The 21,968-nt window shown below is 41.4% G+C and overlaps 1 protein-coding gene, 1 long non-coding RNA gene and 1 pseudogene across 13 annotated transcripts; 1 reads left to right on the forward strand and 2 right to left on the reverse strand.

Moving 5' to 3' along the window:
• On the reverse strand, positions 3,605 to 4,592 carry LOC110436118 (annotated as a pseudogene).
• LOC110431794 lies at positions 9,227 to 13,493 on the reverse strand. 12 transcript variants are annotated; one of them, XR_002449262.1, is made up of 4 exons: positions 11,937 to 13,492; positions 11,804 to 11,850; positions 11,482 to 11,558; positions 10,011 to 11,309 (listed from the first exon to the last, which is right to left on the reverse strand). It is a non-coding gene; the product is annotated as an uncharacterized LOC110431794 (long non-coding RNA). The 12 variants fall into 12 exon arrangements; XR_002449260.1 differs by adding an exon at positions 9,227 to 9,507 and having other exon boundaries at positions 11,147 to 11,309; positions 11,482 to 13,492; XR_002449257.1 differs by adding an exon at positions 9,227 to 9,507 and having other exon boundaries at positions 11,118 to 11,309; positions 11,482 to 13,492.
• On the forward strand, positions 13,840 to 21,588 carry LOC8063404. The gene is made up of 14 exons (XM_002463975.2): positions 13,840 to 14,442; positions 15,052 to 15,142; positions 15,251 to 15,335; positions 15,476 to 15,560; positions 17,165 to 17,234; positions 18,759 to 18,828; positions 19,127 to 19,172; positions 19,248 to 19,497; positions 19,825 to 20,030; positions 20,172 to 20,246; positions 20,352 to 20,421; positions 20,531 to 20,611; positions 20,902 to 20,981; positions 21,088 to 21,588. The coding sequence occupies exons 1-14, from the start codon at positions 14,309 to 14,311 to the stop codon at positions 21,164 to 21,166; spliced, it is 1,422 nt and encodes a 473-aa protein (XP_002464020.1). The 5' UTR covers positions 13,840 to 14,308; the 3' UTR covers positions 21,167 to 21,588.

The raw sequence follows: 21,968 nt of genomic DNA on the forward strand, positions 1-21,968 counted from the left end.
GTACGGCGCATGTGATCCTCGCGTTTGATGTGCGCGGAGCTCCCGACTTGTCGAGCTGCCAGACGCTGTGTTGCGATCAGGACGGCGACCGTTTGTCTTGAAGCCACGATATTCTCGTGCTAATAGGCAATGGCACTGTTATTTGGCCTGTCGCCGCGCACAACTGCACGTCTGCACACGCTATCACTGGCTCGATGATGCGGCCTTTGAAAAATAAATATCTCTGGATGCGCTAGCACAGCAGCCCCATTCTCCCCTGTTGTTCTTTCCGGGCTTCCGGCAGTCCTCCTCGTCCAAGAGCGATGGAGAACTCGATCTCTAGCCATTGCTGCAGCATTGCCAACACAAAAAGAGACTACGGCTCAGCGTGTGCGATGCTTCAACAGACCTACACAAGTGATGATGGCAATTAGCAAATGAGGGCATAGATTCTACTAGAATAGTTCTAGTGGAGAAGTAAACGAGGAATGGGGGTGTCTAGACATAGATGGGCCTAATATCGGCCTAGTATGTTCAGCCCATTAGATTTGGCGGGTTGGGTTGGGTCGAGTTCTCAGAGAACGTCGACAAATACCATCCTCTAGGCCGAGAGGTTTGGGTGGAGGCCTGCCCTTGACAAAGGCATCACGCTTCTGATGGGCTAGGCCCAGGTAGACTCTTATAGTTATGTTCAAAACTGAAAAGGAATCATGAGACGACAAATTTTCTTTTTATCCCAGTTATATAAAACGATGTTGACGGGGCCCTCCAATGATACGGACGGGCACTATAGCCAAATCTGTCGCTAAAAAAATGGGCAGACACCATACTGGTGCAAGCATTGGTACAATAATAATAATGTAATGGTTTAGAGACTAGGGCCTAGTTTAGTTTCATTTTTCAAGATTTTCTGTCATATCGAATCTTACGGTACATGTATATAACATTGAATATAGATAAAGAATAACTAATTATACTATTTTCCTGTAATTTACGAGACAAACTTTTTGAGCCTAGTTAATCCACGGTTGAACAATAATTACTAAATACAAACAAAAGTGCTACAACAGCTAAAATCAAAAAAAAAAATTCCCCAACTAAACAAGGCCTAGAACCATACCGTCAGAGTAATTTACTTTTTTAAATAAAATATGTTTAAAACGAATGGTTTATCAAATCCGGATAGCTGATGCCGTGCTGCTAAACATATCACTAACCAAGTGTATCATGTAGTTAAGCAACCTACGCGAAGCTTTAGCAGATAAGCCTGCTATAAGCTTGATGTCACTTTCTGATAGGATTGGATAGATGCTTCTCATTCATAAAATATCTGCATTTCGGCCTTGTTTAGTTCCCAACCCAAAAGGTTTTCATCCGTCATATCGAATATTTAGACGTATGCATATAGTATTAAATATAGAAAAAAAATAAACTAACTACACAATTTAGTTGGAAATCATGAAATGAATCTTTTAAGTCTAATTAGTCCAAATCACGAAACGAATATTTTAAATCTAATTAGTCCATGATTAGTCTTAAGTGCTACAATAACCTACATATGCTAATGATAGATTAATTAGGCTTAATAAATTCGTCTCGCAGTTTCCAGCCGAGTTATGTAATTAGTTTTTTTTATTAATATCCGAATACCCCTTCCGATATTCTATGAAACATCTGATTTGACACCTAAAATTTTTTTCTCTCCAACAAACAAGGTCATATCATTCTTTGGGGGAAAAAATAAGGGGAACTAAAAAACTGCAAGTTGTCAGCAAACCAGATATGGACAATGCAGCATGCATGAATGCGTCCATGCACAAACACTTAGGGCGTGTTTGGATGCCTGCAGGTACCTAGCCTGGCTCGTCCAGCCACCAGCCAGCCAGGCTCAGCATGGCCAGGCCGGCAGCATGCAAATGTTGCTTGTTTGGTTACTTGCATGCGCCCAGCCAGGCTAGTAGAAGATATTGTTTGGTTGGTTGCATATGCATTGGGATTCAAAAAAGAGATGCATGGAGTGTGTTTGGTTGACTGCATAGAATAAGTTCCAGTTACCTCTTGCAAGAAGTGGTAACATTACCACCAACAAGTTCAGTTCAAGGGTTTTACATTACAAGCAATGCTAACTCTAACTGGACATCAATTTCCAACTTAGAAAAACGATTACCACAGACTGAACTAAAATAATTACATGAGTGATTTTGAATGAGATTTGTCTAATAGCAGGCTTGTCATGCATGTCAGTCTTAGCTTGTGGCTCTTTCTCTGCCTGGCCATAGAAGGCTTGATCACCTTCCTCTTTACTCTTGAATTTTTTGTAGCAAGCTCCATTGAAACCATTGACTTGAACATGTGCAATGTCCCAGCTCGCGTAGACACCAGGTTTGCGCCCACGGTGCACAACATACCATGCCATAACTTGATATTAAATGATAAATGAAACAACAAATAAGTTCATCATAGGAATGTTAAAGTTTTGAGGAACAGATTGAAAACATTGCAGAAAAATTCATCATTGGCTAGGAGGCATGTGCTTAGTTTTATGAAATCAAAATCATCACAGATAATTAACATCACATAAATTGTAATAGGGGCCTCAGATCTTAATGTTTTGCATAAATTTTACTTAAGACAATCATGGCATCCATGGCATCTGGAGGCCCATAAACTTCTTGCCATCACCTTGAGTCATGAACCCAATTGTTGCGAAGTAAAGTTTATGGTTCCTTCAGATGTGATGAATGACACAAAAAAACAGTATAGCCATCTCAAACATTTTTTGTCATCATAGGCCAAAACAAAACCTCAGAGTATGTAATGAAACTCATACATGGCATGGAAGAATGTGTAGTGAGCTGGCCACACAACAAAGTCAGTAAGAACCTTGTGTAGGCCAACTCACTATCACATTCTTTGATGACAGGCATGACATAATATAACTTAGTAATACTCATCATTGGCAAACAAACAATAAAAGACAGAAAAGTAACATCACTGGTAAATGGACATGTGCTCAAATATGAAATCAAAATCATCAGAGGCAACAAACATGTGCTCAGATTAAGAGACAAACACATCACAGGCAACAAACATGTGCTCAGAATAATAGTCTCAGGCAGTGCTCATAGCAGCTCAGGATAACAAGTTCAGATCACAGGCAGGGACACACGACCAGCTGCCAAGGCAACAAATACAAATTCTAACATCAGTTTGGTTGACCCCTAAAAGAATGCAAGTGTATAGTGGCATATCTAAGTCACGAACTACAGGTAACAATTAGCCATAGTAGAGAGTTGCAGGTTAACTGCACAAAAGAAAGGCAGGATCAAAGTCAACTGCACATAGAACCATTGCACAACCAAGGCCACCAGAAGGAGGAAGTTATGCACAAAAGGAGCCACCAGAGAACACCAGATGCATCCGCGAGGAAGGGGCAGTCACTGCACCAAGCCTACCACACAAAATACCACAAGGAGAGGCCAGGACTGCACACAAAAGATGGATCAACTAGAGAGCAAGCAGGTCACACATAGAAGTGCTTGGCCAAGAAGGTTCTCAACTAGAGCAAACGGTGAGAGTGATTCATCTTCACAAAAGCAGATCCTTGGGCCTTGTTGTTGAGAAGTTATCCATATGCACACAACAGTGCCTCATCACTGAACCCAGGCATAAACATGACAGCATCATACAAATCAGGATGGGAATCCTCAACCTTAGTTTCACGAATGGCGTCAGCAACATTGTTAACTGCCTGAGTCATCCCAGTGAAGAGGACAACATCCTCCTCAGACAACACTGACCTCTTCCTCTTACCTCCAGCACCTGGTTCAGACTTAGTTGGCTCAGTTCCCTCTATCTTCCCACCTCTAGTATCATTAGTGACCTCAGTCTTCAGTGAGCTTTCAGCAAAATCAGAGGGAGTGTCTAGAGCCTCATTAGACCCCATAGCATATTTGCCAGTTGCCTAGCCATTGCCAAAGATGATTTGCATCTCCTTAAAGTGCTGAATGGGCTTGTTAAGATATTCAGCATCTTTTGGGTGTGCCTGGTATTACATAAAAAATTTGTCATCTACTTGGGTACACCTACTTGTTCTATGCATTAACAAGATTAAGACCACATAGACAATACCTTGATGTGCCCATTGTAGTGCTCTTCTTCAAGCACGATCATGGAACATTCCTCATTCCACAAAGCACCACTAAGCTCCGTGAGTTTGGAGATCTTAATCCATTTCTGCCTCCACTTCCTCAAGTGGTTGTAGATCTGTGTACCAGTCACCTCATTCCCACTAAATTCTTGAAGTGCCCTTGCAACCTGATTTAGATGGACCTCCTTGAACCCTTTGTCTGTCCTCACCCAGTTGCAATCAACTGGCACATACGGCGAAGGATAAAGCCAGAGCTCACATCTGTCCACCTCATGGCACTCCTTTGAGCACCAGCCCCAGCGCCAACACCAGCCCCAGCGCCAACACCAGCCCCAACACCACCAGCAACACCATTCTGACCAGCAACACCAGCACCAACACCATTCTGACCAGGCAAAGCATCAACATCGACAACAAGGCCAGGGAACACAAGCTCATCCGAGACATTCATGTCCTCAGCCATATCCTAATTAGTTAGCAGGACACCCCACTCAGAATAAGAGACAATCATCTTTGCACATGTCTAAAGCCTCATGTAAAATTTCCCTATAACAAGTACGCACATGTATTAGGTTGAGTCTTCCGCATTGACAGATTTTAAGTAGTTAGCTAATGTAGTTGATTACCTGGTTGGACCGTTAACCCATCGTGCCTCTCTAGTGCATCAGTAAGGATGGTAGCATCATGTGCTGAACCCTCCCAGCCGGCCAACACGTAGGTAAATTTCAAATCAAAGCCAACAGCAGCAAAAACATTTTGGGTGGGGTGGTTCTTCCTACCCCTAAATGCTGCTTGTATCCTTGCTGGGACCCTAGCATGGATATGAGTCCCATCTATTGCCCCAATACAATCCTACATCCAAACCCAACATTTAGATGTTACTAAATATGTATCCAAATATGGGGCAACATCCTACAAACTCGATGGCTTGTTCATTACCTTAAAGTATGGGTACCATCTTGGGCTGTTGCTTATTTTAAGTGGTGTCTCATTAGATGGAGCTTTAATCAAGTCCTGCCTCAGTTCGCCAATGGCATACAAGACCTCTTTAAAATATCTATGCACTGTCTCAATGGACCTTCTCCAGTTGACATGAACAACTCTAAAGCGTTGATTATGGCCAACAATATGAAGAAACATTGCTACTTGCTCTTCTACACAACTATGCAAGCTATCTGTGAGCAAGTTTCTTTCTCTAAGCAGTTGGCATAGCCTAAAAAAAGGAGCTCTTCTCATACGGAGCATGCTCACACATTCTACATCATTATAGTTGTAAATTAAATCCAAGTTTTTTTGTCTTTCCTCGTCCATGATTCTCAAAGGACCATAAGTTATCTGACGCCTAGATTCATGATACATTCTAAGCCTAGCGAACAAGAGGGCGTACATAGCAGTGATAAGAGCAGCAGCTCGAGCAATCAACAATCGTCGCTGGTCCTCCAAAGCCATCTACCAAAGCAACACAGGTACAATGAACACAACCAAACAACAAAGCAATGCACGATAAGGCATTGAACAAGTGCTCAGAAAAATACAAACCAACAAGTAAGGCATGGAAAAAAATCTTTAGCAATGGACAGTGCTCACATTGTTTCAAAGATAATATGAATAAGCACGGGAAAATCATCATTGGCATTGGACAAATGCTCAGATCTAAAGACCATCATCACTGACTTGGACATGAGCTCAGAAGTATATTTCATTCACAGATCTAGATATACACAGCACCGACATCATCCATGCAAAAATATCGAAGTATAAGAAGAATAAGGGGGGGGGGTTGAAGGAGAAATGCTTATACCACACAGATCTGGCGGTAGCACCACAATCAAAAGCAGACGGACAGAGAAAGGACGACAGATCTGGAAAGCCTGCAACAAGTGAGATGAAATTGGTTACTAGGGTTACAATAACAACAAAAATGGAGACGAAATCATGGAGACACATACCTGTGCACGCGCTCAGATCTAGAACAAGGAAGGCTGCAAAACAACGATGGAGGAAGAAGATTAGGCCGGCTTCAATTGATGAACAACGAGACAAAGAAAAGTGGAGAAAAGAGGAGATGAACACCTGACGGAGGCTTCGAGCTGAGCGAATGGAGACCAACCGAGAAGGAAGGCGGCGGGGGAGGTGATATATAGGCGGTGAATGGCGGGAAAAGGGGCGGTAACCCTAGCGAGATGGCGCGAGCTCCCGCCGGCCAAGTTTTCGCCCCACGCGCGCCCTGGAGCTGCACCGCGAGAGCCTGGCCCGATGGAAATGCTCGCCTCCCACGTTTCTTCCAAGCCTGGTCGAGGGGGGCTGTTTGCACGGGCAGGGACTGGCTGGGGGGGGTGGTCCACGAAACCAAACATCGGCTGGCTGCATCGCGCTGGCCTGGCTCACCCATATGCAGGAATCCAAACACACCCTTAGTCGCTTGAACTTATTAGCCATTGTGCAATATATTTTTCTCATAATAAATCAATAAAAGATATTTTTAATATCAAAATAAGTTAAATTTCAGCAAAATGAGCCCACAATCCATTTTATTCTCTAGGTTATTAGAATGAAAGATGAGAAGAGTAATGAAGTGGCTCACAGAGAGAGATTTTCTTGGATGTTGGATGAGTTTGGAAAAAGAAAATTGATGCAGCCATGCCACCTGATATGTGATGCGTGGCCCCTAGTCATGTAATGAAATAACAATACTTAAAAATATAGATATAAACATCCCATCCTTGGAAAACAAGATTATAATAATCATTAAATCTCAACTTGTTCTCCACCAAACACTATCCTATCTGAACTAATGGGACGAACTTGAACAAGCTCTCAAGTTCTAGTAATTGGCCTTTAGTTATTGTCCATCTATGGGCAATACAATTGTACTATAGAACTAGAATACATGTGTATACACGTCACATAATTAAAATTGGCAGTAACACACGTATTTACTTGAGCTTTTTGAGCTTATAATATCACAACTTCAGAAAACTTATGAGGTTTGGTTCAAGCTTGAGCTTGGCTTGTTTTAGAATACGAGCTGATCTTAAAGCAAGCCTAAGATGGGTCGAGGAGAATACTTCAAGCACCTTGAGTTTTTTTTACAGCCTTATGCGTCAAGCCACCACAAAATTGGCTTGAGGATATGCTTGTTTAGTTCACCTCAAAAACAAAAAAAAATTCAATATTCTCCGTCACATCAATTATTACGGCACATTCATGGAGCATTAAATGTAGATAAAAATAAAAATTAATTATACAGTTTGTCTATAAATCGCGAGACGAATCTTTTAAGTCTAGTTACTCCATAATTAGACAATGTTTGTCAAATAAAAACGAAAGTGCTACGGGGTCAAAATCCAAAAACTTTTTGGATCTAAACAAGGCCCATGATATATACTAAGGTCCTCTTTATTAGTTTATGGTCTAAGTTGTCACTGTTTGTGCACAAAAATTGCCATACCTGTCTAGATTACTTTGGGCTTGTTTGAATCATAGCTGGATTATTACAATCTAGATTATATATGTGATTATTACAATATGAATTATGAACTATTTTTATTTCAAGTGAAAAATACTCACAATCACCAAAAAGCAGGTCCGAGGATAGAATGTTTGTAATCCATGATTATATCAGTCCACCTCATATTCTAGCATGTTTGGATGACAATTAGATTATGAAGCCAAACAAGTTGTTTATTAGATATCATTAGCGTGTTATAGTGTGAGATCTAGCTTGCTGGAAAGAAATGTTTGCTACATGTTGCTGCAACCAAACAACTATCTGGATTAGTCAACCTCTGACCTTAATCAAACAAGGGTAGTTTTTTGTTGTAAAACCAAATAGGCAATATCAAATCCGTGACGAGGCGATGACACAGCCAAGAACCAACATACCCTAGATCGTACCACTAACTATTTGGTGACACAGAACATAATTTTCAAAGATGACATGTCAAACTTCCTGAAATTCTTCGAAACCATACTCTCCCGGATCTTGCACCTCATTCCCCAATCCATCCACAAATGGAAATTGAAAGGGAGACATACAACGTTTTTTTTTCCGTGCTCAGGCTAGTATCAACGCCTCCTTATCAGAGCAGTAGAGTAGACTAGACAGGACATGAATGTATATAGGTTCTATTCTGCTAAATCTGTCAGCTATTCAATAATATTATTTTTATAATAAATTAATAAACAGTACTTTTAGACTTTTTTTTGATAAACAAATACACTACTACTGCTAATCGCCCTGCGATGATGTCGCACGAATGATTGGTGTCAAGAAAGGCCGGTTGCCGTCGTCCCAGGATCAGGATGTGGCCGAAACCGAACCCACCAGGCCACCAACCGTCGATCAGCTAGCCATCTCTTGTGCGGCTCTGCCTATTCCAGCCGGCACGAGAGCGACCAGCGAAGTACGTGTTTACGAATGAAGTACTTATTAGTACTAGTTATTTGCATAACGTAATGTACTTCAACCGTTCAGTAAAATTAGTTTCTCAATTCTAATAATATAGGGAATAAAAAAAATTTCATCTCTAAAACTTCAAAACTCGCTAAATAAACGAAGAGCTCCGCTAAATAAACAAAGTGCTCCGCTAAACATAAAGAGAAAAACCAATGCTTTAGCGTTTGCCGTCGTGGTCCCCAGATTGATGCTCGATGCCACACCCACGCCAAGCGTCGCCCGCCTTCACGGCTGCACTGCACGGACGCATGGAGCCTGATATGAATACAAACTACCAACCGAATTCAGTCTCTCGCGAATCCAGATTTCAATCTGATCGACAAGGCCAATACCTAAACTCTAGTAGCAGCCGGACGTGATGATCGTCTTCGCGACGAGAAGAAAGGGATTGCCGTCGAGAAAAGGAGCACGAGAATCTCTTTGCGAGCGCGGGAAGAAGCCGGCGAGGCCGACCGAGACTCGGTGCGCGCACGAGAACACCGCGCATATATGCGCGCAATCCATATAATTTTGTCAACTTTCTAAAGACTAGGTAGCATGTCCGTGCGTTGCTACGGGATAATTAATATTTTATACTAAAAACACACGAGTCGCACGATAAGATAATAATTCTATAAAATTAAATACCAACGTTAAAATAATATTTAATCCAAAAAGTAAAATTCATAAAATTAACACAATCTTGGAGAGTCTGGCGTCGCAGACTCACAAACTCTATTGCAACATTTGACATAATACAAAAATAATTTGATGAAATTTGATAATATAGACACATTGATACCAACTGGTTTAAAATATACTACACAACTTAGTAATAGAAGACAGAAAAATGTTTCATAACGTGCATCAATCTTCAAGCTTGATAGTTTGAATCTTTACTTTCAGCTCGGTGTGTACTGCCAGTCTTCACGGTATTTATCTGTTCAATGAAAAGCACTTTAATGTAAGTCCATGATTGTACAAGGAAACTACCAGCAAAAATAAGATTACCAAAGATAACTTTGGAGTTATACAGTAACTGGGCAGTTCTAAGTCTCAGCCGCAAAAGCTACTTGTCCAAGGTTATATGTTTGGTTGTACAATACTACAGTGTACCAAGGTTTAGTTCAAATTAAGGGGTGTTTAGTTCCCTTTTTTTCTAAAAAATTTTGAGTTTTAGTTCATCATTTTGTAAAATGGAACTAACATCATGCAAAATTTTTGGCAAAAAGGTGGTTATTCTCCATTTTGAATTTTGGCCTCAAGAAGCCAAAAAACCCAAAAAGAGCCCTCTTGAGGCTCTTATGAGGACAATAAATTCTGTATTTTGGATGGAACTAAATATGACCTTGAAAATTTTGGCATTTTGCATTCCACTATTCCAAAATAGTTGGCATTTTGCATTTTTTTGAACTAAACACCCCCCTTAATAAGGCAAAAATATAAACGGAGAGTGATGACAAGAATTAATATAAGGCAATCCAATTACAAAAGATTCTCTAAAAGTTTCTGAGACCAAAACCTAATGAGAATCTAGAAAGAATCTGAGGCAATATAACAACTCCATTTTCACCCTGGCCAACAGAAAGTATTGCTACTCGCCTACTCCCTCCAGTATGATGTACTGTTCCCACTATTGGTAAAAAAACACACACTTCCAAAACTCAATATTTTCATTGCATGCTTGATCTTCTCCCGTGGTGTACAACCTGACTTCAAGCTTCTTGATATTTCCATAGATGGTGCTCTGAGTTGCTTGTGCAACTGGTAGTTAACTCCAATAGAGTAGACAGTTTCATATTATGTTCCATGGCATGACTACAAATATGCAGTAAACGGAGTATATAGTTAAAATAGATAACTGCAGATACAGAATTTACTTGGTGGAAACACTGAACCTAAGGAGGTATGATAAAAGTTAACTAAACTGATAAAAGGGTCAATCCTATTTTTTCTATCCAAAAATTTTATCATACAGAGCATAAGTCGATGCAAACTGAGTATCAAACTGACGAAGGGGTCAAACTGAGTATCAAACTAATAAAACCGGAGCTTAGCATTTCCGAAGGCATCATACAAAGCATGTTATAAGGTGCATTTCTGAAGGCATCATACAGAAATCTAGCTAGAAATTAGATGCGCTCAAATTACCCCAAATCTGAAGGCATCATACAAAGCAAACAATGTGCTTCCTTTTCTCTTGTTCAGTTTGAAGGTCTAACATCAAGTTTTAAACCATGGAATAATAGTAGCTAGTATGTGGCAATTCTACCAAGCATAAGCTAATACAATGCAACCCAACTGGCTTTCCCAGACAACATGACAATGAACTCACAATTTGGACATAAAATCAGAGAAGAAACATAAAAACAATATCCATGTGTATTTGAAATCAACACAAAACACAAACACCCAAGCAGTTTGTACAACAAACTACCATGTCTAACACATGGATAATGACATACGATCCAGACATAGTGCTTTGCCAACCATACGAAGAAAAGAAGATCCATGTTAGTATATCAAGAAAATAGATTATCTGTCACTCACAAAAATAAGCATAGACAAGTATGGGCTACCATCGGCTCAGTGGTGGGCCACTCCTGACCAACATCCTTTCTTACCGCGTTGCCACGGGCCACGACCACTATGGAGACATGTCAACGGTAGGAGTGCTGCAGCATGGATGTTCATCAAGGATAGTAGAACAAAGCTTATCCGCTGGCTCCGTAGACAACAGAACTACATTTTCATTTAAATGATAATAATACAAGATTAATTACTCATGAAGAAAATGTTTAGAGCATTTTCAAAGCTGCCACTCTAATTCAGACCCAAATGAAAGGAAATAGTGAAATTCATATCAACTTCACAAAAAAATCAACGAGAAATTAAAACTTGTACCATATATTACCTTGAGGGTATTTCAGTGAATACATGGTGGGCATCATCCTTGTCAACTTTTATGCCATACTTCACAAGCAAATTAACCTAGGCCCACACACACAAGCAAATTAACCTAGGGTAGTTTATTGTTTCATTAAGTAATACATGAAATCCAAGAAAAAATAAATCAAGGTTGGAGCATATTGGAACACTACAGTGTGATCTAGAAACACAATTGAACCAACCAAAAGATAATATATGCGTCTGCAAAAACATAGATTATATATGGGAAACATTTTATACTGAATCATGTGATATATTTGACACTGTTATTCTAGCCACAAACATACTTTGAATTGTGTAGTGATTTTTGAAGGCTCCAGGCATGCTAGCCCTGCTGTACCAACAGAATACAAATTTAACCATTGTTCTGATGATCGGAACAATACATCAAAATTAAAAGAGGCATTATTTGACCCTTACACCAGTAAGAAAGAAAACATCTGAAACACCACAAAAATATTTGATGTGGTTGTAGTAGTATAGGTCACCAGTTCATCAGCAGCATATCATCCTCTCATCACCCGTTCAGCTTTATGGAGGACCGTGTGCTGAAGCATGTGTGATAGAGACTCATTCCCTTCTCACTTTCCAGAAAAGGTGTTGCATTTTCATCTCTTCTTACTTATCCATCAGCTAGAAAAAATAGTGAATCAACAACTTACCCTAATCTACTGCTGGCTCAACAACTCATTACAATTGGTCAATTTTTTAAAATCAGCTAGCTCATGCCTACTTTACTGATACGATTCCCAAATTTGTCATGAAATAAATTCAGTCAGATAACTACTTCCTTTTGAAATTCAATCAGAACATATATCTCACATGATTGTTGTTGACTTGTTTCTCAAGATCAGAACATGGATTTCACATGGTTGCTTTTTCGCTAGAGCAGTACATCTATTTGTTTCAGTTGCAAAATTAAATAATGAAAATGACAATCAAATCAAATTTGACCAAGTGCTGAACTCTTGAAATACACTCCAGACATTGAATCTAAGTTACACATGCTACTGAGAATGATTAAAATTATATTGTTGCACATGGTTAGGTGAACATAATAGGATGGCCTTAGCACATGCAAACAAACGAAGCAGGAAAAGAAAATACAGTTTTATGACATACGGAGTAGAAGCTGGTGCAGATGATGACAGAGCAATCACACACTTTCGAGGTTTGGTAGCATGGAGACACAGCATGAGCCTCTTCGTGGACATTTTGTCGAACATGTTGCCCGCGTTACATTACCCACTTCCTTGCGATGAGATTTTGCTGGCTCATGGTGTTTCCATCGTAGCTCCCTGCTCTCCCGTGCTGCTGCCATCACCAGAGAAAATCAGTCGCCCAGATCGGGAGCGGCGGTGGCGAGGCAGTTTAGTCTTGGGCAACAGCTTGCTGGGGTGGTTCCCCCGACCTCCTGTGCCCACCGCAACCACATTGCGTGTTGCTGGTGACTTGGCCAAGTTCAAACGGCGGCTTGTCGGAGCGGCTCCTAGCACGGCGAACAACAGTGGGCTTCGACGGCGGAGCGTCAGGGCAAGCGGCTGGTGCGGCGCGTCAACACAAACCTGGCGATCCTGCGGTCCTGCCAACGAAAAGCAAACGAAGGGATGAGAAGGGATTGGCACACCTGGCGATCCTGCTGCGTCGCGTCAGGGCAGCGGCGGGCGATGGTGGAGGCGGCAACGTTCGATGGCGTTGGCCTGGTGGTGACGGATCGAGATTGAGGTGGACGGAGCCGAGGTCGCACGGAGGATGCCGCGATGTCGCGAGGGAGTTGCCCAAGGTTGAGGCGGTGGCATTGCGAGGAGGAGGCTGCGGTGTCGCGGTCTCGCTAGGGCGTCACACGAGGAGGAGGCGGCGGCATCGCGGGGGCGTTCACACGGAGCCAGGGAGTGGGCACAACGAGACAGTGAATCGGACCCACATGGCGGCGCCTTCCTCTCGAACTCGCGACAAAGCCGAGATCGCAAGGAGAGAGGCAGACGGATGGACGAAGCCAATAGTTGCACCAAAAATTGTCTACTCTTTAGTCTTTTTTATAGTTGTAGGAGATACCAAAGTCAAATGTCAAATTATTGAAGAGAGTTTTTTTTAAAAAATTTATCAAAAAATTAAAGATGCCAAAGCCTAATGACAACTCTTATTATTTGCATATTCCCGCGAACGACCCGTCTCGGCGAATCAGTGGGCGTGCACGGCGGATGACGGTGGGGCACGGGGCGGGCGGACGAATGCGGCGGGAGCCTGTGCCGTGCAAGCGACGCCAAAACGGGGCCGGCCGCGGGCGGAGCCTCGCAGTAAAGAGAAAAAAAAAAAACCCTTGGAACGGAGGAGAAAAAAAAAATCCAGCTCGTCGGCTTCTCCAAACACCAGCCAGGGGCGCCTGCGCGCCGTTCCTCCTCCCTCGGTCCCTCTCCCTCCTCTGACCCGACCCTACCCAATCCAATCCAATCCATCCCCTCCGACAGCCTCTCCAATCTCCATGAACAGCGGCTCGGCAGTACTAGTAGATTACTGCTAGATTATACTAGTACCCCATTAACGGAAAAGCGCAGGAGAGAGAGAGAGCAGAATGGAATCGTCCTTCTCTCCATGCCCATGACTCCATCACTAGACTAGAGAGAGAGAAACCCTTGTCCCCTTTTGTTCCTTACTTTTATCCCCCCATTCCGCCGAGTCCCCTCCGACCCATCGCCGGGCGTCGAGCTCGAGTCCAAGGAAGCGGCGGAGAAGGAGGGATCTGTTGGCTTCCCCGTCGGGGGCCTAGCCTAGGGGAGCAGGAGCCAGGAGAGATGCAGCGGCGGCGGGCCCACACGTGGGCGGGGGTGGGGAAGACGGCGCAGGCGGCGGCGGCGCACGCCGCGCTCTTCTGCTTCACTCTCCTCCTCGCGCTCATGGTCGACGGACGCACCACGTACTCCTGGTGGTACGCGCTCTAAACCCTAGCCTCCTCGCCTCCGCCTCCGCGTCCCCGTCCCCTCCCACCAGGCGGCTCTCGTCCCTCCCCCTCCGCTTAGATTCGATCTAATTGGTTTTGTTTCAGCGAGCTGGAAGGGGCTTCTAGTTGTTTGTTGGGTTGCGTTCTGATTTGGGGGGAGAGCGTCTCCCCTGCGATGCAGATGTAGTTTGGTGGAATTGGCCGATTCCTGTGCTCGCTTTTCTGCGTGTTGCGTGGGTGCGATTCAGGGTTGGCTGCTGGTAGCTGGTGCTGGATTAATCTGCTCAGCTGGCGTGTGATTCAGATGAATGTTGAGAGCTGTTGATAGTATGCAATTGATGCTTGTCAGTGACCCCAGTTATAATTGAGCTGACGCCAGCCAGGATTTCCTCACTCACTAGGATAATAGGCAATAGATTTCATTCATGACAAATTTGTTCCTTTAGGCATTGTTCCGATATGCCAAAAGAAACGATAAAATCTTCTAGCTAGAATTAGCTAATTCCGAATCGTAGATTACTCTATGAAAGCTACTATAGATAATCGACAATGGTGAAGCCGATATGATTTGCTAATGATGCTTCTTTGGTCATGTAGGATAATATTCATTCCACTATGGCTCTTTCATGGAATTGTTGCACGCGGAAGGTTTTCAATGCCTGCCCCTTCATTGCCTCATGGCCGTCATGTGAGATTCACATACTGGCTCCTCTATGAAACCTGACCTTCTCACTGTATGCGTTACCATTGCTCATTTTGCATCCAATTAGCCTGATTTGTTCCTTTTTGCTTGCAGTGGGCACCCTGTCATTCGATTGTTGCAGCACCTTTACTAATTGCGTTCGAGCTGCTTCTTTGCATATATCTTGAAAGCATAAGAGGTAGGGTCAGAATCCATTGGGTAAACACAACCTGTCCAGTGGCCACCATATTGAGATTCCTAGAATTGTTTAATCTGAGATGCATGTTAAGTTTCTCTGCTTTGTAATCTTGACACTTCTTTTCCTTTGTGTTTGCCCAGTTAGAAATCATCCGTCTGTTGATCTGAAGATCGTGTTCCTTCCTTTGTTGGCCTTTGAAGCAATTATCCTTATTGACAATTTTAGGTAACCAATTTGAGCTATTACCTTTTCTTTCCTGTGGATTGTTAGATTGTGTCACTGTAAGGTCTTTTTTTTCCCAGCGATGAGAATGCATTGCACATAACCAGGAGTTGCTATTGTCTGAACAGTTTGGCTTCTTACATTTTGTGCCACATGTTTTGTTATAATAGTTTTTAAATTTTAGTTCAATTTTGTATGATTTCAAATTTTATTATATATCTTATTATGTACTCCATCCTAAATTATAAGACGTTTTGGCTTTTCTAGATATATTGTTTTTTTTGTGTATCTAGACATGGCGTATATCTAAGTACATAGCAAAAGCTAGGTATCTAGAAAAGCTAAAACGTCTTAAATTTGGAATGGAGGGAGTACTTTACTTTGCCTATTCTTGTAATCGCTGTAACAGTTGACCTACTTGGTCTTTTAAATATCTAATAGACCTGTAGTAGCAGCTAAATGTGTTGTCTTTCAACATCCATAGTTCCAACAGTTGCTTGCTGTGCTAGGCTTTTCATTTGCCACAGTATGTCTAATAAAGAAAGATGTATGTTGGCCTTAAAACTATCTTGGTTATACATGGTCAAATCCCTCATATACCTTTACAGGCAGTGTAGCATGGTATTAAAAAGTGAATTGTCTATTTATATTGTTCCTTCATCATGGTGTTTTAGCTTGAGCTTTCTTCTGGAACCAATTATAAGGCTCTCAATTATCTATGCTGGGTAAAAACTACCTTTAAAAAGATTATATCATAACTTGTATTTCTATGTATATCCTCACCAGTCTAATGTATAAAATTGTATTTTTATTGCCAAGCAAATCTTTAAGCTATCCCTTGCTTCTACTGCGTAAGTGCTATGCCTTCGAGCCTTGCTTCGTAGGAGATAGGGAGGAGAGTGCGTAGCAAGGGAGCGGGGTCGATCTCGGCGTGCTGGTGCCGTGATCGATGCTGGAGCGTGACGAGCAGATGGATTCAGGCGCTGGGCGCCCAAGGGTGATTATAATAATCACAATCCCAGGCTAACCTTTATTGACACAATAGGGTGGCCTTATAAAGGCAATTACAAACCGACTCTTACTAAAAATACGGAATAGGAAATAAGCTCTAGAACTTCCAAGATTTCCAAAACTAATCTAGACTCCTGGTGACCGTGGCCACTACGACACGGCAGCACGGGTCTATACCCGTGGCCTTCTCTGGTAGGTATTTCCTACCATAACAGTAAGCCTTTATCGCTTTCCATTGCCTGCAAAACTACATGTGTAAGGCTTGGAAAACTTATTACACATGATCTACATTGATGGCTTGTCTTTCATTGTTCTTTTGACAGCATTACAAACATAATCAATTCACAAGATCCTTCTGTATGTTAAACTGTTCTGTTTGTGCCATAATATTGTGGTATAACTTCACACCTGTGTTTTTACACATTCAGGATATTGATCATTGTTTGAATCCTCTTTATCTTTTTCTGTCCAAATTGCAAACCTCATTGTCCAAAGAAAAATAAACTATTATTTGTTACTTTTGGAGGGTTACTGTATTATAGTCACTGTGGACATTGACATGGATGCATTTCTTGGCATGTTTATTTTTGGTTCAGAATGTGTAGAGCTTTAATGCCTGGAGATGAAGAAAGCATGAGTGATGAAGCTATTTGGGAGACACTTCCTGTAAGTCTCTCATACTAGTGGATCTGACTGCTTTTGGCACAATTTCCCCGTTGATTTGAATTGCAGCCCATTTTTTAGTAAAAAAAATGAACTTTAGATTATGAGTATCATTAACCAGGAAAATTTAAGTCGTGCAATATATTGGCATTCATTTGACTCTTTGGTATGGAATGGAGCATTGCATATGCTACAAATCAACATCTGAATACAGAGGACTAGTATATGATGCTATATATTGACATCATTGGAAAGATTATTATTAGGATAAAACAAGAATATCAGATTAACTGTTCAGACGTCTTGCATCACTTTGCTAAAGTATCATTTAAGAGCATCCCCAACCGTTTTGCATAGTTTGTTTGGCAAATGAGGAAGTTTGCCAAGTCCCAAATAAATATGACAAAAGTGAAAAGAGACAATCTCCAATGGTTTGACATTAGTGACTTGGCAAAATAGAAAATTGTGGACCACAAATTTTCTTTGCCGGCCTCTTTTTCTCCTCGCGCGCCAGGTGATGTTCGCGGCACTTCTTTGAGCGCTGAGGTCGCCCTCAAAGGGCCGTCCATGCGTGGCCGGGCCGAGTCCTTGGTAGCTGCAGTCGTTGCCGGCAAAGCGAACCATCAGCAACTTGATCTCTGTTCCTGAACCCTGACAAAAGGCATCAGTTGGCGACAAAAGCCATCAGTACAAATGAATTTGTGCAAACGGCACAGTAGCATGCACGTAGCCATCAACCCAAATGGAACACACTCAAACAAAACAGATCAGGCATCACTTGCTTGCTAGTTCGCGGCAAAACTGGCGGCGGGAGATCGGAGCACTCGCGCGACCTCGTCTTGGAACGATGCGGACTTCGCGGCAGGTTCTAGATGCCAAGTGCGGACGGCCTGGCATATATGCCAATCATCCCCCTCTATTTGCCAAGTTAACAAAATTGCAAAGCATAATTGCCAAACTGTTGGATAAGTATTTTTAAGATTTTTTTTGCAACTACATGAATGCAAAGCCTATTTGCAAAATGGTTGGGGATGCTCTAAGCACTTGGCCAGTGTAAGCTGTGTTAAGCTAGTTCCGATGCATTGTCTTCCATGGCTTTGCTATAGTATCATTTATGCACTTTTGGGCAGGTGTAAGCTCTGTTGAGCTAGTTCTGATGCAACTATTGCAAACTGATACCATGAACATATATATAAATTCATTGTTATAATATATTGAGTTTTATTTAATTGAAAGAACAAGCTTTTGCCAGGAGCCTAGGGCTTGTATTTTTTTCCAGACATGTTTGTATTGCTCTTTGATATTTTCTTTGCCAGTTACAGTTTTCTTTTTTGCATTTCATACAAATGCTTAATCAATGATCAATATAAAACATCACCTCTACCCCTCATAATTAGAAGCATTAAATGTTTCCACCCTTTTGATTTACTAGTAGCTGGGACCATCCAGATTCCAGAATGCATCATTTTTAACTGACTAGAATATAATATTAGATATTTATCTTATTACGTTTAACCTTGTAACCAGCATTTTTGGGTTGCAATTTCAATGGTGTTTCTTATAGCTGCTACAACATTCACCCTTCTCAAGCTGTCTGGTAAGTTTCCTTGGTTGCCTTCCAATCGTTACTTACAGAACTGACCTCCTCACTAGGGTTCCTTGATTTGAACCTTAGAATTTGTCACATTATTTCTTCTTGACTAGAATGACTGTTTATTACATCTGGTTTTTTATTTATTATAGTATTTAAAACAGAAGGGACTTTTCTTTTAGTGCTTGTGAAATCAGTTGAACTAGTAACTGTTTAAGTTTCACAATGTTGAACTCTCTCTCTCAGGTCCCTTTTACTTTTATTGTGCAATGCTCTTGTAATAACACATTGTTTTACATGGCAGGCGATGTTGGTGCTTTGGGATGGTGGGATTTGTTTATAAATTATGGGTGAGACTTGTTGCAGTGGCATTATTCCTTGTTATGAGATTTCAGTTAGTCTGATTTGGCACCTTGCTTATCCAGGATTGCGGAATGCTTTGCATTTCTTGTCTGTACAAGATGGTTTAATCCCATGATTCATAAGTCTCCCACTCATGGGGAGGCTAGCTCATCATCAGCGGCAATTAGATACCGTGATTGGGAAAGTGGTCTTGTCCTCCCATCACTAGAAGATCACGAACAAGAGAGGCTTTGTGGTCTCCCTGATATTGGGGGCCATGTAATGAAAATACCTCTTGTGGCTTTCCAAGTATTGCTTTGTATGCGGTTGGAGGTATGTTCCATCCCAGTCTTATGGCACATTGGTTGATGAATTGTAGAAGGATGGAATTGCAAGAAACTTTTTGTTTCTTCTTTTAAAAACCATCTCATGACATTATTTGAATAGGTCAAAAAACAATTCGACAATCATTGTGATATACAGTTTTATTCAAACAGCTGGAAAAGCTGAAGTCAATTCATAAATTTTGGCCAACTTTAGTTAGTTTTTCTGTGGCAAACTGTCCCAAGCCTTGAAACTGCTAGCAACTAGCTGACAAGTGTCTGTTAACTGATCAATAAAGAGCTTCAAACTCTCATCACATGTATTATTTTGTTTCAGGGCACACCAGCAAGCGCTCGCTACATCCCAATATTTGCTCTTTTCTCGCCACTATTTATTCTGCAAGGTGCTGGTGTCCTTTTCTCTCTAGCAAGATTAGTGGAGAAGGTTGTTCTGCTATTGCGTAATGGGCCAGTTAGTCCTAATTACCTTACAGCCTCATCAAAAGTTCGCGATTGCTTTGCTTTTCTTCATCGTGGTTCAAGGTACCATCTGATATCTGATATGAGCTAAATTTTGTCTCTGTTTTTCTTGCATATGTTTTTGCCCTGCTTGAACCATAGAGTAGCATTTTGCCCTAATGCAGGCTTTTAACTATGCAGCTTCTTTGTCCATGTGTTATGCAGGCTTCTTGGTTGGTGGTCTATTGATGAAGGGAGCAAGGAAGAACAGGCCCGGTTGTTTTATACTGAATCTACTGGGTATGTTACTGTTCGTTTAACTTCTGTTAATTTTCTCAATCCGTTGCTACTCTTGTTTTGCTGCATGCTTACATACTGTGCTGATTATTTACTCTTTGGTTGAAGGTACAATACATTTTGTGGCTATCCACCAGAGGTGGTTAGGAAAATGCCTAAAAAGGACCTCGCAGAAGAGGTTACATTATATAATCATTTTTTGTTCCAGAATTATTATCTCAAGAGACAAGACATTTGTTTCAGTTCACATCATCACAAACATTAACTTCCCACTTGCCCACTTTCAGGTTTGGAGGCTACAGGCAGCGTTGGGAGAACAATCTGAAATTACCAAGTGTACCAAACAGGAATACGAAAGACTTCAAAATGTATTGCCCCTTGCTGTGACTGCATTCTTATTTTCCATCTGAAGCATATTCACTTATTATGCCCTTACACAAAAGGAATCATTTAGGTCCAAGCTGTCAACCATAAGGGCCTTAGGCAGTGTAATCCTGATTCTAATGATAATATGTTGGGAACTAAACTGTTGACTTTGTTATGGAATGAGTTACTGCCATTGCTTACTGATAGTTATTACCTTTTATACGGGTCATAGATAGGAACTTGTTAAATTCATCTTCATTTCTGTTGACAGTCATGTTTTTCTCGTTTTTAGGAGAAGGTTCTTTGTAGGATTTGCTACGAGGGAGAGATATGCATGGTGCTACTTCCCTGCCGGCACAGAACTTTATGCAAGTATGTTTCAGTCTCTTTTGTTCTTTTCATATATGCACTTCCTAGTTAGCTAGGCAATGCTTGAAATCGCTACTACATATTGATTCTGATGTATTTTCTGTATTAGGTCTTGCGCTGAGAAATGCAAGAAGTGTCCAATCTGCCGTGTGCCAATTGAAGAGCGCATGCCTGTATATGATGTTTAAACCTCACTAACTCAGCTTAACATTACAAATTTGTACATGTGGGTTCTGTCATGCTGTGCATTTAGTCTCGATCACAACTTTAAGCTGATTGAGGTTTGCACTTCGGAAAAGGTCTACAATGTATGGGGGAAATACAAGTATATCATGTCTAACCAAAAGCATGGAAAGGTGGCTGATGAGCATTTTGTCATTTCAGTCCAGTTATCTACTGTAAGTATGTGGTCAGTGTATTTCCCTCCCCTCTTGTGATTGGTAGATGAGTCAGATAGCCTTGTTTGGGTAGAGCAGCATTTTCTCAGGAATCTCAGGGATATGCAGTTGTTGGGAAGAAAGTGAAACAAAAACAGACTGTAAATAAAAACATTGCCTTGTTTGAATGTAGTCCTTGTTTGAGAAGAAAGTGGAACAACAAAAGAAAAAAACAGTGCAAACCTCTGGTTGTGTCATCTTGTAGAAAAATATCTACCGAAATTTGTGATCCCAATGCTTCGTCGGCGGCCAGGAGGTGGCTTTTCGCAATATGAAGGGTCAAGCAAAAGCATCTAAGGGTTGTGGAAGCGTGTCGGGACAAGAAAGATTTGAGTCTGGTCTGTGCCAAGGAATCATTGGTTTTATACGATTTTCAAGCTGTACTGACTGAAAGTTTTGCGATACTATGGACTGCTATCTCCTTTTAAAAAAGAATACAATTACAAACTAGTGCTCGTCAAACTATTTTAAGTTTGTATCAAATCTGTATAAAAAGATATTAATGCTTATAGACAATAATATACAAATACTACTATGTTATGGAATATATTTT

The sequence above is a fragment of the Sorghum bicolor genome, chromosome 1 (genome assembly GCF_000003195.3).
Source record: "Sorghum bicolor cultivar BTx623 chromosome 1, Sorghum_bicolor_NCBIv3, whole genome shotgun sequence".
NCBI classification, from domain to species: Eukaryota; Viridiplantae; Streptophyta; class Magnoliopsida; order Poales; family Poaceae; genus Sorghum; species Sorghum bicolor.